The sequence below is a fragment of the Aspergillus alliaceus genome, assembly GCF_009176365.1.
Source record: "Aspergillus alliaceus strain CBS 536.65 unplaced genomic scaffold BDW43scaffold_85, whole genome shotgun sequence".
Lineage (NCBI taxonomy): Eukaryota > Fungi > Ascomycota > Eurotiomycetes > Eurotiales > Aspergillaceae > Aspergillus > Aspergillus alliaceus.
Window position 1 is genome coordinate 37,461 of NW_022474768.1, and position 12,564 is coordinate 50,024.

Here is a 12,564-nt window from a genome sequence, read left to right on the forward strand (position 1 = left end):
AACTAGCGAAAATGGGCGGCATAGATGACATTCCACCGGTGCATAACTGAGCATCTGAATTAAATCCCCTAGAATTCAACGATGTGCAGTCCAATACATGTAAGCAAAGGCTACCTGAGAGTCCAGCCTTGAATATCGTATATATCTACAGTTTCGTAGTTAGTACTACCAGAGAAAATTCAGGGGAAAAAAACAAGTACGAATGGTTTTTCAGAAAAAAGGCTTTGTTCATTTCGAAGAATAAGTGAGGAGAAGAGAGAAGAGGAAGAAGGCAGAAAGGGGAGATAGAAAGAGGATTCAATAATTGTGCTACAATAGTGTAATGAGGTACTATCAATTACCAGAGAATTAATCTATATTTTGCGCAAAAAATATAAATGATACCTCAGGCACTACTACACTACCGAACATCAGATCCGACAAGGGCCAAGCTGATCAATTCCATACTTGTCATTCTTCAGGGCACAACATGTCTACATAGTATAATAATACGCCGTGTACCTGACCACTTAAATGTACCCAACATCATAATAGCGGGGAAAAGCCCACAGCTACCCCACACGGGGAACCTTCCGAACACCGCCCTCAACTGCCGGAGAGATCGCTATTGAATTCCATGCTAGCAACCGTGCAAATACAGCTCCGGCCGAGTCTATAGCTCTTCATATTTGATGTTGTTTTTTTTTTGCTCGCGTAGCTGCAGTAGTAGTTACAGTAGTAACTTATCTATTCGATCACTTTCAATATGATAACCTCAAAACGTACGGTGTCAGACGCAGGCATACATTATGGTGAGCCTATGGCCAAACGAAACACATCTCTGGACTACGATGCACGTACTCCCTGGCTACAAGGCTCCAAACCATCCCCGACATGGCGGACTCTAGGGAACCGGGCAGTTCGGCCGTCTCTACCACTTGAGAATATGGTCGCTGCTGTGCAAGATTTGATCGACCCTGATTTCGACCCTCTGACTGCTATTCTAGATGAGGAGCCACGCTTCTTAAAACCGCTGCCTTCTCATATATCTCCGGAAGATCTGGAGTTTCTACGATTCCGTGGAGCTCTCTCAGTTCCAGAGAGTGGGTTGCGCGACGAGCTATTGCGATGCTATATCAAATGGGTGCATAGCTTTATGCCAGTGCTAAACCTGCAAGATTTCCTGAGGTGCATTGCGGAGAACGATCCAAACGGTGATATCAGCCTCCTACTGTTCCAGGCAGTGATGTTTGTGGCAACAGCCTTCGTGGATCTTAAACATCTGCAAGATGCTGGATATGCAACTAGGAAAATTGCGCGGAGCGCCTTCTATACGCGACTAAGAGTGAGGCCAACAGAAGGTATATTTATTCGCTAGAGCTAACTGAGAGTTAGCTACTCTACTCCCTTGATTGCGAAGAAGATCGAATAGTCATTTTGCAGACTTTACTGTTGATGACATACTGGACGGATCACGTAAACCACCCACACAGAGATATCTGGGACTGGATTGGTATTTGCAACACCCAAGCTCATTCGATCGGACTGAATCGGGATCCTACAACATCCCCCACCATGGACCTCAAAACTAAACGATTAAGAATACGTCTGTGGTGGAGCTTATACTCCCGGGACCGGCTCATCTCTCTAGGCATGAGACGTCCTACACAAGTCAACGAAGGGGCTAGTAACGTTCCAATGTTGAGACTGGAAGATTTTGAGGATGAACCATTTCACCCATCTGTCATAAAGATGTTCCATTGCCGCCAGCTAGAAGATACATCCCACCAGAAGCGTCTAGCAACTATGTTCATAGAAAAAGCCAAACTTTGTCAATGTATCGGGCGCGTGCTCTTTGCCCAGTACTCGCCCTCACAACGTCTATTCGGTATAACTAACCGGACTACTATCACTTTAGCTCCCAGGCAGGCCTCAGAATCGGAGTTAGCACGGTGCAGCCAGCGACTCGACTCGTGGGTTAACTCTCTCCCAAGGGATGCACAGTTCATCCCTGCTTCCAAAACCAACTTTAACGATGGTGAAGAGGTCTTACTTCTCCATGGTGCTATGGTGAGAATGTTGTATCATGCTACTATAAGTGCTTTATATCGACCATGGGCCTATGGATCCGACAAAGGCCAAAATAAGCCCCGTATGGAGTTGGCCAATGCTGCACGGTCCAAAATGCACGATGCCGCTATTGGAATTACACATATCATACAAGGTCTAAACCAGTTGAACCTCACTCGATTCTTACCACAGTCTGGAGTGACAGTCATCATACCTGCTACCGTACTACACCTAGCAAACTCCATGTCTGACAATCCTACGGTGCGAGAGGCCAGCATACGCAACTTCCACCGGTGTGTCCAGGTTTTGCAGGGATTGAAAGAGCTCTACCCAGCAGCAGATATGGAAGTTGCCAACATCGAAGCCGCTGTTAGAGTCCAGTCCGATAGCGCGAATACACTGTTGAAAATCATGCAATCCAACAGTATCAATCTAAACCAGTCACAATACACGGAGCCAGACCAGAGGGAGAGCGATGCCGCCACTATACAGACATTGTCTCCATCGGAGGACCGAGCACCAGATAACTGGATCTCACCCATAAAAACAGATACGGTGAATAAGCCACCGGAATCTCGCCCAGAGCTTCCCAGGCCAAGCTCCTCAGACCAATGGTCCAAGCGAAACTATACAGTAACCACGGCAGCCAACAATAGTTCCCCATCTACAGCTAAGCAAGACCACCTCACCCCCTCTCATGACTTCGACGATCACTTCAACTCCGCCCTTCACACACACACACCTCTCCCCGACATCACCTTCAACCCTTCAACTCTTTTTGATATAGACTCATATACCCCAGAGTTCCCACTTCCCGACACATCGAATCTCCCGGATATTGATATCGACTGGGCAGAAGATTTCTTGCGAGGAGCAGATTTCAGTATTGGATTCTCGAGCTCCGCGCTGGAGGAGCACAGCAGAAATTTCTTCTCATGTTCGGATAAACAAGAGCAAAGCTCACATGCGCCTAGGAAGGAGGATATCACGGGTGATTTGGATAAAGACCTGGGGTTTAATTCTGGTGAAGAAATGTTCTAGTTATGCGGCGTGTGTTTACTTTTTGACTTCTTTCGCATATATATCCGTCAGCCTTACGAAGTTTCGTCATGCAGTCCGCATACAGTCACGGCAAGGTACTAGCGATACCCTTTTATGATTGCAAGAGCAAGCGATACGTTTAATTTATCTCAGCACGATGTCCACCCAACCAAAGCTAGAAATCCTCTTCTATTCTAGATCTGAGCCAAGTATTTTGAACCCGCCCTCTATCAAGAGTTTCTATATGGAACACATATTATAGCCGGTCTCCATCCTCTATTCAGTATGTTATTCATTGCGACTAACTAGCGTTTAGTCCAGCGATTGCACTCATCGCCTTCTTCCCACTCGTGCTCGATATATCCAAGCTTCTGCTTCACTTCCTGGACTTTTTGCTGGTCTCCGGTGTTTTTACCCATGTTATCACTAAGCTTAACAGCCGGCCGGCCGTTTGCTGTCGCGATCTTGATCACGATGTTGAGTGGCTTTGACTTTTCTCCGTTGGATAAATTTGTGAAGTCATCTGGTTATACTTAGCCTCTGTGTATGAAGAGTATGGTCCAAGGTAGTACTTACTAGTGAAGAAGGTCCCAACACCGAAAACGGGCTGGAATCCAGCTTCCTCCGCAATGATCTTATACTCAAGACAATGCTCGATGTCGAGAGAATCGGAAAATACCATGGTCTTCTTATCCGTGACGCCTTCCTTGTCATAGAAGTCCCGCACCATTTTCACGAAGTATACAGGGTCTCCTGAGTCCTGCCGGACACCGGTGTAGACATGAGCGTATGTCTCATTAGAGGATTGAGCGCCGTCGTTATTAAGTGGCGCAACGATTGGGGCCTTTGTCTCAGCCTCACTTTGGATATTCGACTCGTTCGTTGTGGAAGGTCCAGATGCCAATGTGCTAACTGCGCCAACTCCTGCAGTGGTAAATGCAGGAATCATCTTGCGGAATGCATCGAGGAAAGCGGGCGTGCCGAATGTGTCCGTCAATGCAATGCCCAGGACCTAGGTTATAGTTAGATTCATTCAAGTATTCCAGATAGTGAAACATACTCCTTTACCGAAGCAGCCAAGCCAGTACCGTAAGGCTGCTTCGTTGGCATTTTCGTAATCATCTGTGATGGCAGCAATGGTCATGTACCATTCGTGCGCAACCGTGCCAACAGGGTCGACACCGTATTTCATCGCAAAATGAACATTACTTGTACCTGTAAACTTGCCCTTCCACCCTTGCCGCTTTCCCTCCTCTACGGCCTTCATCAGTCCAGTCATGACCAGGTCTTGAGTATGGTAATCACGGCGTCGTCTCGACCCGAACTCAGAGAAAATACAACCATTCTCAAGCAGTGCGCATCCCTTTCGGTATGCTTTTTCCTCCTGGCAACTGTAATCCCAATCCTTATCGGTGAACATAAAATATGCCTCGCTCGTCAATGCCAACAGTGGGATCTCGTACAGAATCGTGTCAACCCAAAGACCCTTGACCAGATATTCGACGTCGCCCAAGTCGTTGTCACTGCTGGTATCCTTCACAGGTGTAAACTTAATATCAATCTGCTCCGACGGCTTCAGTTTAAACGTGGTCAGGAACTCCAGGTACGCATCGTTAAAGTACGAACACCGGGCCTTTAGGAATTTTATCTCCTCTTCCGTGATTCGAATGTTCGCAAGTCCTACAGGAATTGCATGGTTATTATTGGACTCGCTCAGCCAGACAAGGTTATACATACTGTCCATTTGCTTCAGGAGCCATTTGTAGGCCCCACGCGTTAATTTCATATGCGGGGTACGATTCGTGAAGCCATAAGTCACATCTGGATAAAGCGACCGGTCAGGATACTCATCTATGCCATATAGAAGCCTGAATATACTTACGGACATCAGGAAAGTATTTGAGGACAGCACATTGCATAGTCAGCTTGTACAAATCGGTATCAAGCAGAGAGGAAATGCCCTCCGGAAGTGGAGGGGATCCTTCTTGAGTCATTATGTCTTGTTCGTGGACCTCTGTAGAGGTTTCAGCTGCGGTAATGAGGAGTATTGAGCTGATAGGCGCACGAAATTGGATTCAATGGGGTACAAGCCCAATCAAGAAGGAAATAAATTGAATATTAGAGAAGTTTATCAGTAGCATTGAAAACGGTCATTTCATGTTACTGCGGGGAACTACCAAAAAAGATAATGTTTGCACTGTTTGCATTAGTTGATACTAGTCATACTGCGGGCGACGTCATTTGAAAGGCAAATTTGTTGTCGATGACTGCAGTATTCACTTTTTTGAAGCAATATACTGTTGCTATTGGGTAAGTACATTGATATGCTGGATCATAATGTAGATTACTATATTCCGGCGGTAGAAAATACCGAGATCTTCGAGAAGAAACGTCCCGTGATGTCTTTATAGGCATTACACACAAACAACTCATAGTCTTGTGAATAATTAGCATTATACCTGCACAGCTTACTGTAGTAGGGTATATTTCCATAGAAGAATGTGTTCTAAAAAGTAACATCGCACGTTGTTGCCTTGTTTATAGGACTGAAACTACCCCGCCCGTTTGATAAGAGAATTGTGGCTAATGTTCTAGGAAACGTGGCTGTGCTAGAGTATATTTCGAGTCCATACGGAGCTTCATTATTCCGGGCCGAGACAGGTCCCGGCGTCGCAGACGCCTTATCCATTATCAGACAACGCTCATTGTTCCCAGGTCATTAAATCCAACCACCCCCCCCCAACGCCTGGTTTACGCGCCTTGCAAGTTGCGAGTACAGCATATACTCCTCAGTGCCGCTAAATCGCGCAGCTAATGAAACTTCGTTACTGAAAGCTGGCTGGCCTGGACTCCTTCAGTATCAGTGGCGCATAATAATCAAATCGCTCTAATAGCGAAGTACATTACATTGAGATATGGCGCACGGTGCTGAGGACTGCGCATCCGTGTTAGAGCAATTCGTTCATGATGTGGCGAATCTGCCAGCAGAAATCAACCACTTGATGGAAGAGATTCAGGCCAAGGACAAGATTATTCAAGAATGTCGCTCCACGATCAACTCCAGAGATGGAAGTTTACAAAAATTTATCAAAATGAACGGCAGTTTGACGCCAAATCCCAAAGAAGAACAATACGGAAAGGTCATACTACAGAGTCTTGATAAGTCGCAGCAACTACAGGATGAGAAGATACAACTGAGTGAGAAAGCGTGTGTTTTGTTAGACCGGCAAATCAAGAAATTGGATATCAAAATTCGTGACTTGCAGAATGACGGTGTCCTTTCCAACGACCCTCCCTTGCCCTCCCTTTTCAACAACAGCGACCAATACCGAGACCTCCCCAAGATCTTCCACACCGATTCTACCTCTGAGTCTACCTCCTACAGTACTCCTCTACATCCTACGTCCGGGAATGCCAATGTCATAATAGGTGCCACTCAGAGACTTAACCAGTCCCTGGCCCGATCAGCAGGTGTGGCTACTCTAGGCTCTCCGACGGCTGCGCGAAGCTCGGCTCCCGCAACTCCAGCCGGTGGCACAGCTCATTTTCACCAACGGCAGCGTGAGTCATCAGCGGGCGCAGTAGAAAACAAGCGGCGGCGGCTAAACGCCTCACTTGGAACATTGCCAACAGCATCCTCGAACCTTCGGCAGTCTTCACTAGGTCCCGGTACACCTAAGGGCGGTACGCCAGCCTCGAGTCGCGCTGGCAGTGCTGGGCCACGTTCTTCAAGCACAGTAAAAAAGGCATTGACTAAGAAAGTCGCGCCTCATCAGCAATTGAAGAAGATCAAGGCATCATCTGGACTCAACGGAAAACCAACTAAACGGTCTTCTAGTGCTAGTGGCCGTATCAAGCTTACTACAAAGAAGTCCCCATCTGCGGCCGCCGGCGATGAAGACGAGGATGATTCGCTACTCAGCAGCGCCGATGTCTCGGATTCCGAAAATAACAGCGATGCTCGGCGTGGAGATGAAGACATGGATGATGAGGAAGATGAGGGCAATGAAGATACCAGGGTTTATTGTACTTGTCGCAGTGTCAGCCACGGCGACATGGTTGCTTGCGATAATGAAAATTGCGAGTTCGAATGGTTTCACTGGAAGTGTGTAGGTTTGACCAGGGAACCTGTAGGCAAATGGTATTGTCCTCAGTGTGCAGCCAAGTTAAATAGTTAATCATACCCTCCTGTTTCATATTGACGACTAGCCTGTTATATTTCCTGAAATTGCATACCATCTCATTCCAGGATTGCTCCGATAGATTTGGAGCTTCCACCGTTTCACAAGGTACAAAGATTAGGCCACGAAATGAAGCAATCCAATCGCTTCTGTTAGAACCAAACCATCCGTATCCAAATTGCACTTTTTAGGCCATAAATTCCCCAAACAAGAAAACAATAGGCCTCAATCGTAGCCAATCCCAAGGTTCGTGAAACGCCATCGCTATGCAAGCAAACATGACTGGCGCCATTGCGCTCATTGTACATAAACAAAAAGAAAAGAATAAGAGGGTGGAGTGGCCACAAAATCTAGAACCCCAGAGCCTTTTCCAGCCAAGGGTCGAAATATTCGCAACTCTCTGGGCTCACTGCTCCCCCGGGGGCACAAAGTTTAAACACCGGGCAGCTACCACAAGGTGTCTCTGTCATGCCATTTGTAACCAGCCGGTCATCGATGCCCTTATCCTCGCCTGCGGGCTTCCGCGCCTGCGACTGCTTAACAGCTTCTGGGTTCTTAACCGACTTGTACATTTCTCCGTTATTCAAGGCGACGAGCTTGTTGTCGTAGCAGAGCATATCAAGTAGTTGCGATATACTCTCTTCGCCCAAGCGGACGGGAGTAATTCCGCTCTCATTGACCGCACCTGTGAGCATCGAGACGGTTGGATAGCCACGATAACCAGCCGGAAAAGGAATAAATGTCTTCTGCCCAGTTTCCTGTTTGACAGCCGCGCTCCCATCGCTGGTTTTCATGCGCTTACTTCGGTGCGCATCCGCACTTGGAACTTCAAACCAGCTCTTCCGGCTAACCGTGTACTCGATATACCCAGCGACAGTATTGATGAAGTTCTCGTCGAGTACTCCGTCAGTGAACCAGGCACCACCGGTAACATCCTCGCTAGGGGCCAGGCCAGCCAACATGTACATTTTCCGGCTTGGAAACTTGACATTGTGAACACTTTTGATATAATTCTTTCCCTCCAAGGACTTGAGGCAACGGTCTAAAATGGACTTGTGTAGGCCGGTTCGAGTTCCGATCGCACGGACCCAGATACCGGAGCGACCAGTGGAGTGAATCACGTTGTAAACCAAACTTTCGTCCGGGCTCAGGTTCTTAAGTCTGAGAGAGTAAAAAGCAGAACGTTAGCCTATCATATGAAAGGTGCCAGAAAAGCCCTAGAGGACAATGGCATACTTTTCGGCATCTTCCCGTGAGATGATTTTCCAAGCCAATCGGTCATTTTTACCCTGAAGAAGGCGAAACAATTTCTGATCGACGAGTGATTGTGTGCACTGCAGCAGAAGTGCCAGGTCCGACTTAGGGACTATACCCAGACCCAGCAGGTCCTGCTGGTAGAACAGTTGGTCAGGAGGGTAGTTGTTCAGGCATTGTTCGTAGAGCTTAGAGGCTAGCCCAGTCACTGAGGCGCCGGGGGGTCCCGCGGAGGCCATTTTCAACGAGATGAAACCGAGTCGTCAGACAAGTACAATCACCGAAAAGGTTTATGAAAGGGCATATTCAGAGACGCATATTAGACTAACATCTAAATATACCAAGAATTTGCGAGCGATTCGCGACCGGGTTGAAAATGAGCCTGCGGGAGGAGAACTTGGCAAGTGCGACGGCGGCAGAAAAGATGTTTTTTGACGGCTTTTCCATTCTCTTTTTGTCTGTAGCGGGAGTATCCTTCCTAGAACGGGTTAGCCCCCTAGAGCTCTCAACTGACCCAGGAAAATATGCCTAAGGCCCTAGATTCTCTCGGAAATTTCGAGAAGCTCCGCAGAGCTCATAACTGCCGCAGCTTTCGCCCGTCACCCGTTGATCTCGACTCGAGTTGAATTCAACCAGCACATCTCTTCCCTTCTCATTCCAACTCAACCACTACTGACTCCTGGAAACATGGCTGACGCTTTGAAGGCAGAGGGCAACAAAGCCTTCTCTGCAAAGGACTATCCTACTGCTATGTATGTATTTTACCCCGCTTTTTATCTTGAAGTTACTATACTGATCGCTTCACAGCGACAAGTTCACTCAGGCCATCGCAATCGAACCCCAGAACCATATCCTTTACTCCAACCGTTCTGCTGTGTACTCAGCTCAGGCTGAGTATGAGAAGGCTCTCGAAGATGCCAACAAGGCCACGGAAATCAAGCCGGATTGGTCCAAAGGCTGGCAGCGTAAGGGAGCTGCCTATCGCGGTCTTGGAGACCTCTGTGAGTGACGACATGTCTTATATTTGCCTCATCGATCGTTACTAACTGACCTATAGTGGCCGCTCACGATGCGTACGAAGAAGCCCTTAAAATCGAACCCGGAAACGACCAGGCTAAATCCGGCTTCAACGCCGTCAAGAGAGCCATCGATGCCGAAGCTCAGGCTGACGGTGTCACTGGCGACCCTCTAGGAGGACTCGGTGGCATTTTCAACGATCCTCAGCTTTTCCAGAAGCTGGCCAGCAACCCAAAGACCTCTGCTCTCCTAGCAGACGCCGAATTCATGTCTAAATTGCAGCGCATCAAGGAGAACCCGAATAGTGTCGGAGAAGAGATCAAGGATCCTCGCTTTTTGCAGGTCATGAGTGTTCTGTTAGGTATTGATATGAGCTTTGGTGCTCCTCCCGACGCTGCTGCCTCTTCTGGCGCCACGGAACCCCAAGAAGATGTTCCCATGCCTGATGTCCGCCCCGCCGCCTCTGAGCAGAAGAGGGAACCCGAACCTCAGCCTGAGCCCGAGCCCGAGGATGAAGAAGCAATCGCAAAGAAGAAGGCACAGGAAGCTGGGGATGCAGAGAAGAAGATCGGTAACGATTTTTACAAGAAGAGACAGTTCGATGAGGCTGTTCAGCACTACGAAAAGGCCTGGGAGCTGAACAAGGACATCACCTATCTCAACAACATTGGCGCCGCTAAGTTCGAGAAAGGTGATCTTCATGGTGCTATTGAAATTTGCCAAAAGGCCATCGAAGAAGGCCGTGAAGTTAGAGCGGACTTCAAGACTATGGCCAAAGCTTACACAAGAATTGGTACAGCGTATGAGAAGCTGGGCGACCTCACCCAGGCGATCGAGTACTACAACAAGTCACTCACCGAACACCGGACCCCAGATGCTCTTACAAAGCTCCGCAATGCCGAAAAGACCAAGATTAAGGCTGAGAAGGAATCATACATTGATCCCGCCGAGGCTGAGAAGGCCCGCGAGCTCGGTCAGAAGAAGTTCCAAGAGGCCGACTGGCCCGGTGCTGTTGACGCTTTCACTGAGATGACGAAGCGTGCTCCTCAGGATCCCAGAGGATTCTCCAACCGTGCCGCAGCTCTTATCAAACTTATGGCCTTCCCTCAGGCTGTTCAGGACTGCGACGAGGCAATCAGCCGCGATCCCAAGTTCATCCGTGCTTATATGCGTAAAGTGCAGGCCCTGGTGGCCATGAAGGAGTACAACAAGGCCTTGGACGCTTGCACCGAAGCGCAGGAGAATGACGATGGAACACACGCTCGTGAAATTGATCAGCAACAACAGAAGTGCTTGGACGCTCAATTCAGCTCTCGTGCGGGTGAGACTGAGCAACAGACCATGGAGAGAATCCAGAACGATCCAGACGTAAGTGAATCTCTTTTTAATTGGCGGCTTCAATATGTACTAATCCGAAACAGATCATGGCTATCCTTCAGGATCCAGTCATGCAGAGTATTCTGCAGCAGGCCAAGAGTGACCCTGCGGCACTGCAGGAACACATGCAGAATGCGCAGGTCCGACTAAAGATTCAGAAGTTGATGGCTGCTGGTGTCATCCGTCTTGGACGGTAAACGGTGTCTCCGTGGTTGTGGATCTAAATACGATGGGATGAATTGAGACGACAGTAATCTGTTTTCGCAAAAAAAGGCTCGTTCATGAATTGATGCATCTTTAGCTATAACTCATTATTTAATGATCCGTTGTCCTATCTTGATGATGTTCCACTGAAATAGCTTCGGAGAGTCTGCATCTATATAGGACACCGGTATATCATAGTCTATGCAGCGGGATTTTTCGTTTTTCTTCTTTCTTTTCGCACAGTTGTTCCAGTTGTGCATATTTCTTACATATTGAGATAACAGGTATTACTGTTGCGTTAGGTTGGTAAACAAAATCACACTTTTCTTGAATCCTGTTTGATGCAAATATGCATATATATATGTGTATGTGCTTGTGTGGACACATGACTGGGTTTCGGTATTTTTTACCTTTTATGTCCGAACATATAAGAGCCACATATGCAAAGTGGTTATTTAGTGTATGTAAGCATCGAATCAATTGCTACTCCACGTTTTATGGTTGAGCGTATACCTATACTAACTTCTTGTACGGAGTGCTCCGTAAAGACAGTCTACTTACACTCATATTGTTGGGCAAGACTACGAAAAGAGAAACAGCCAATTATTTTCACCATATAAAGTAGTGCATTTCTTTCTCTTTGATAGGAAACTAATGGACTAATCTCAAATTGAATTGATGCGGAATTCAGAGGGTAAATCTTTAGGGCTTTCTGACGGTGGAAGCAAGATCTCAGCCGCAGTCCACGCTTTAGTGGCTGGGAAAACGGATGGCCTCCATGACTGACTTGAAAGAAAAGGGAAAAAAAGGAACAAGGGTCCCAGAACCGCCGATCTATTTCCACAACAGTTCGGCCGAAAATAGTACCAATTCAAACCTATTCTGGAAGAAATCGTGAATCCATAGATCGGAGTCGTACGTACACCTTTCCCTAAGAATGACATACGTCCTCCACTAGGTGGTATGTTGATGGTTAGTTCTGTGCGAAGATGTAGCCATTATGCTGTCGGTTCATTTGGGGGAAAGAAAGCGATCCATGGTGCTTGTCCGATCAGCGTCTCTGGTCCACATTTGCGAACCATGGATTGCCAGGTGAGCTGATTTGCTTTGCGCTAGGATCAGACAGTTTTGGCAAGTTGGATGGGATGTTATGGTAGCGACTAGACCATCTTAGCCCTCCCGGAGGTTGGTCCGTTCCTGAATCATGAGTCTTTTCCTTTTTGATTTTTTTTACTGATTTGATTATTTGATTGCTGGTCCCCCCTCCCTTTTAATTCCTCTCTGTAGCGTTGATGGAAGATAACCAAGCAAATTTTCACCTAGAGAAGAAGTGATGGTTCATGGTGTAGGTAGAGAGAGTACTTTTGTTTCCAAATAGACGCGTGCGACATTCAAAGATTTACAACTGGATTGATGACTACTTTGTGGCAAACACGGGTGG

The 12,564-nt window shown here is 47.4% G+C and overlaps 5 protein-coding genes across 5 annotated transcripts; 3 read left to right on the forward strand and 2 right to left on the reverse strand.

Annotated features, from left to right (window-relative positions):
• Positions 1–745: 745 nt before the first annotated feature.
• BDW43DRAFT_316811 (transcription factor domain-containing protein) lies at positions 746–3,090 on the forward strand (the record flags this gene model as incomplete). Its single annotated transcript, XM_032048395.1, has 2 exons — positions 746–1,324; positions 1,375–3,090. The coding sequence occupies 2 exons, from the start codon at positions 746–748 to the stop codon at positions 3,088–3,090; spliced, it is 2,295 nt and encodes a 764-aa protein (XP_031894283.1).
• Positions 3,091–3,395: 305 nt separating this feature from the next.
• Positions 3,396–5,084, reverse strand: BDW43DRAFT_316812 (nicotinate phosphoribosyltransferase; the record flags this gene model as incomplete). The annotated part of the gene is made up of 5 exons (XM_032048396.1): positions 3,396–3,613; positions 3,667–4,102; positions 4,151–4,770; positions 4,828–4,911; positions 4,973–5,084. The coding sequence occupies 5 exons, from the start codon at positions 5,082–5,084 to the stop codon at positions 3,396–3,398; spliced, it is 1,470 nt and encodes a 489-aa protein (XP_031894284.1).
• A 733-nt stretch (positions 5,085–5,817) lies between these two features.
• BDW43DRAFT_245717 (putative PHD finger domain protein) lies at positions 5,818–7,445 on the forward strand. Its single transcript, XM_032039731.1, has one exon. It carries the CDS (start codon positions 6,006–6,008, stop codon positions 7,266–7,268), a length of 1,263 nt encoding a protein of 420 aa, XP_031894285.1. The 5' UTR covers positions 5,818–6,005; the 3' UTR covers positions 7,269–7,445.
• Positions 7,445–8,988, reverse strand: BDW43DRAFT_245742 (RPC34 RNA polymerase subunit family protein). The gene is made up of 2 exons (XM_032039735.1): positions 8,508–8,988; positions 7,445–8,432 (listed from the first exon to the last, which is right to left on the reverse strand). Exons 1-2 carry the CDS (start codon positions 8,762–8,764, stop codon positions 7,622–7,624), a joined length of 1,068 nt encoding a protein of 355 aa, XP_031894286.1. The 5' UTR covers positions 8,765–8,988; the 3' UTR covers positions 7,445–7,621.
• Positions 8,989–9,006: 18 nt separating this feature from the next.
• On the forward strand, positions 9,007–11,216 carry sti1 (Hsp90 cochaperone STI1). Its single transcript, XM_032039733.1, has 4 exons — positions 9,007–9,277; positions 9,333–9,526; positions 9,583–10,910; positions 10,964–11,216. The coding sequence occupies exons 1-4, from the start codon at positions 9,213–9,215 to the stop codon at positions 11,114–11,116; spliced, it is 1,740 nt and encodes a 579-aa protein (XP_031894287.1). The 5' UTR covers positions 9,007–9,212; the 3' UTR covers positions 11,117–11,216.
• The last annotated feature ends 1,348 nt before the right edge of the window (positions 11,217–12,564 follow it).

Excerpts from the sequence above, each read along its gene's own strand:
- BDW43DRAFT_245717 (XM_032039731.1), top strand. The coding sequence starts at position 6,006 with ATGGCGCACGGTGCTGAGGACTGCGCATCCGTGTTAGAGCAATTCGTT.
- BDW43DRAFT_245742 (XM_032039735.1), bottom strand. The coding sequence starts at position 8,764 with ATGGCCTCCGCGGGACCCCCCGGCGCCTCAGTGACTGGGCTAGCCTCT. Across the intron at positions 8,433-8,507 it reads TCACGGGAAGATGCCGAAAA|ACTTAAGAACCTGAGCCCGG; the intron begins GTATGCCATTGT and ends TTACTCTCTCAG.
- sti1 (XM_032039733.1), top strand. The coding sequence starts at position 9,213 with ATGGCTGACGCTTTGAAGGCAGAGGGCAACAAAGCCTTCTCTGCAAAG. Across the intron at positions 9,278-9,332 it reads AAGGACTATCCTACTGCTAT|CGACAAGTTCACTCAGGCCA; the intron begins GTATGTATTTTA and ends ATCGCTTCACAG. Across the intron at positions 9,527-9,582 it reads TCGCGGTCTTGGAGACCTCT|TGGCCGCTCACGATGCGTAC; the intron begins GTGAGTGACGAC and ends ACTGACCTATAG.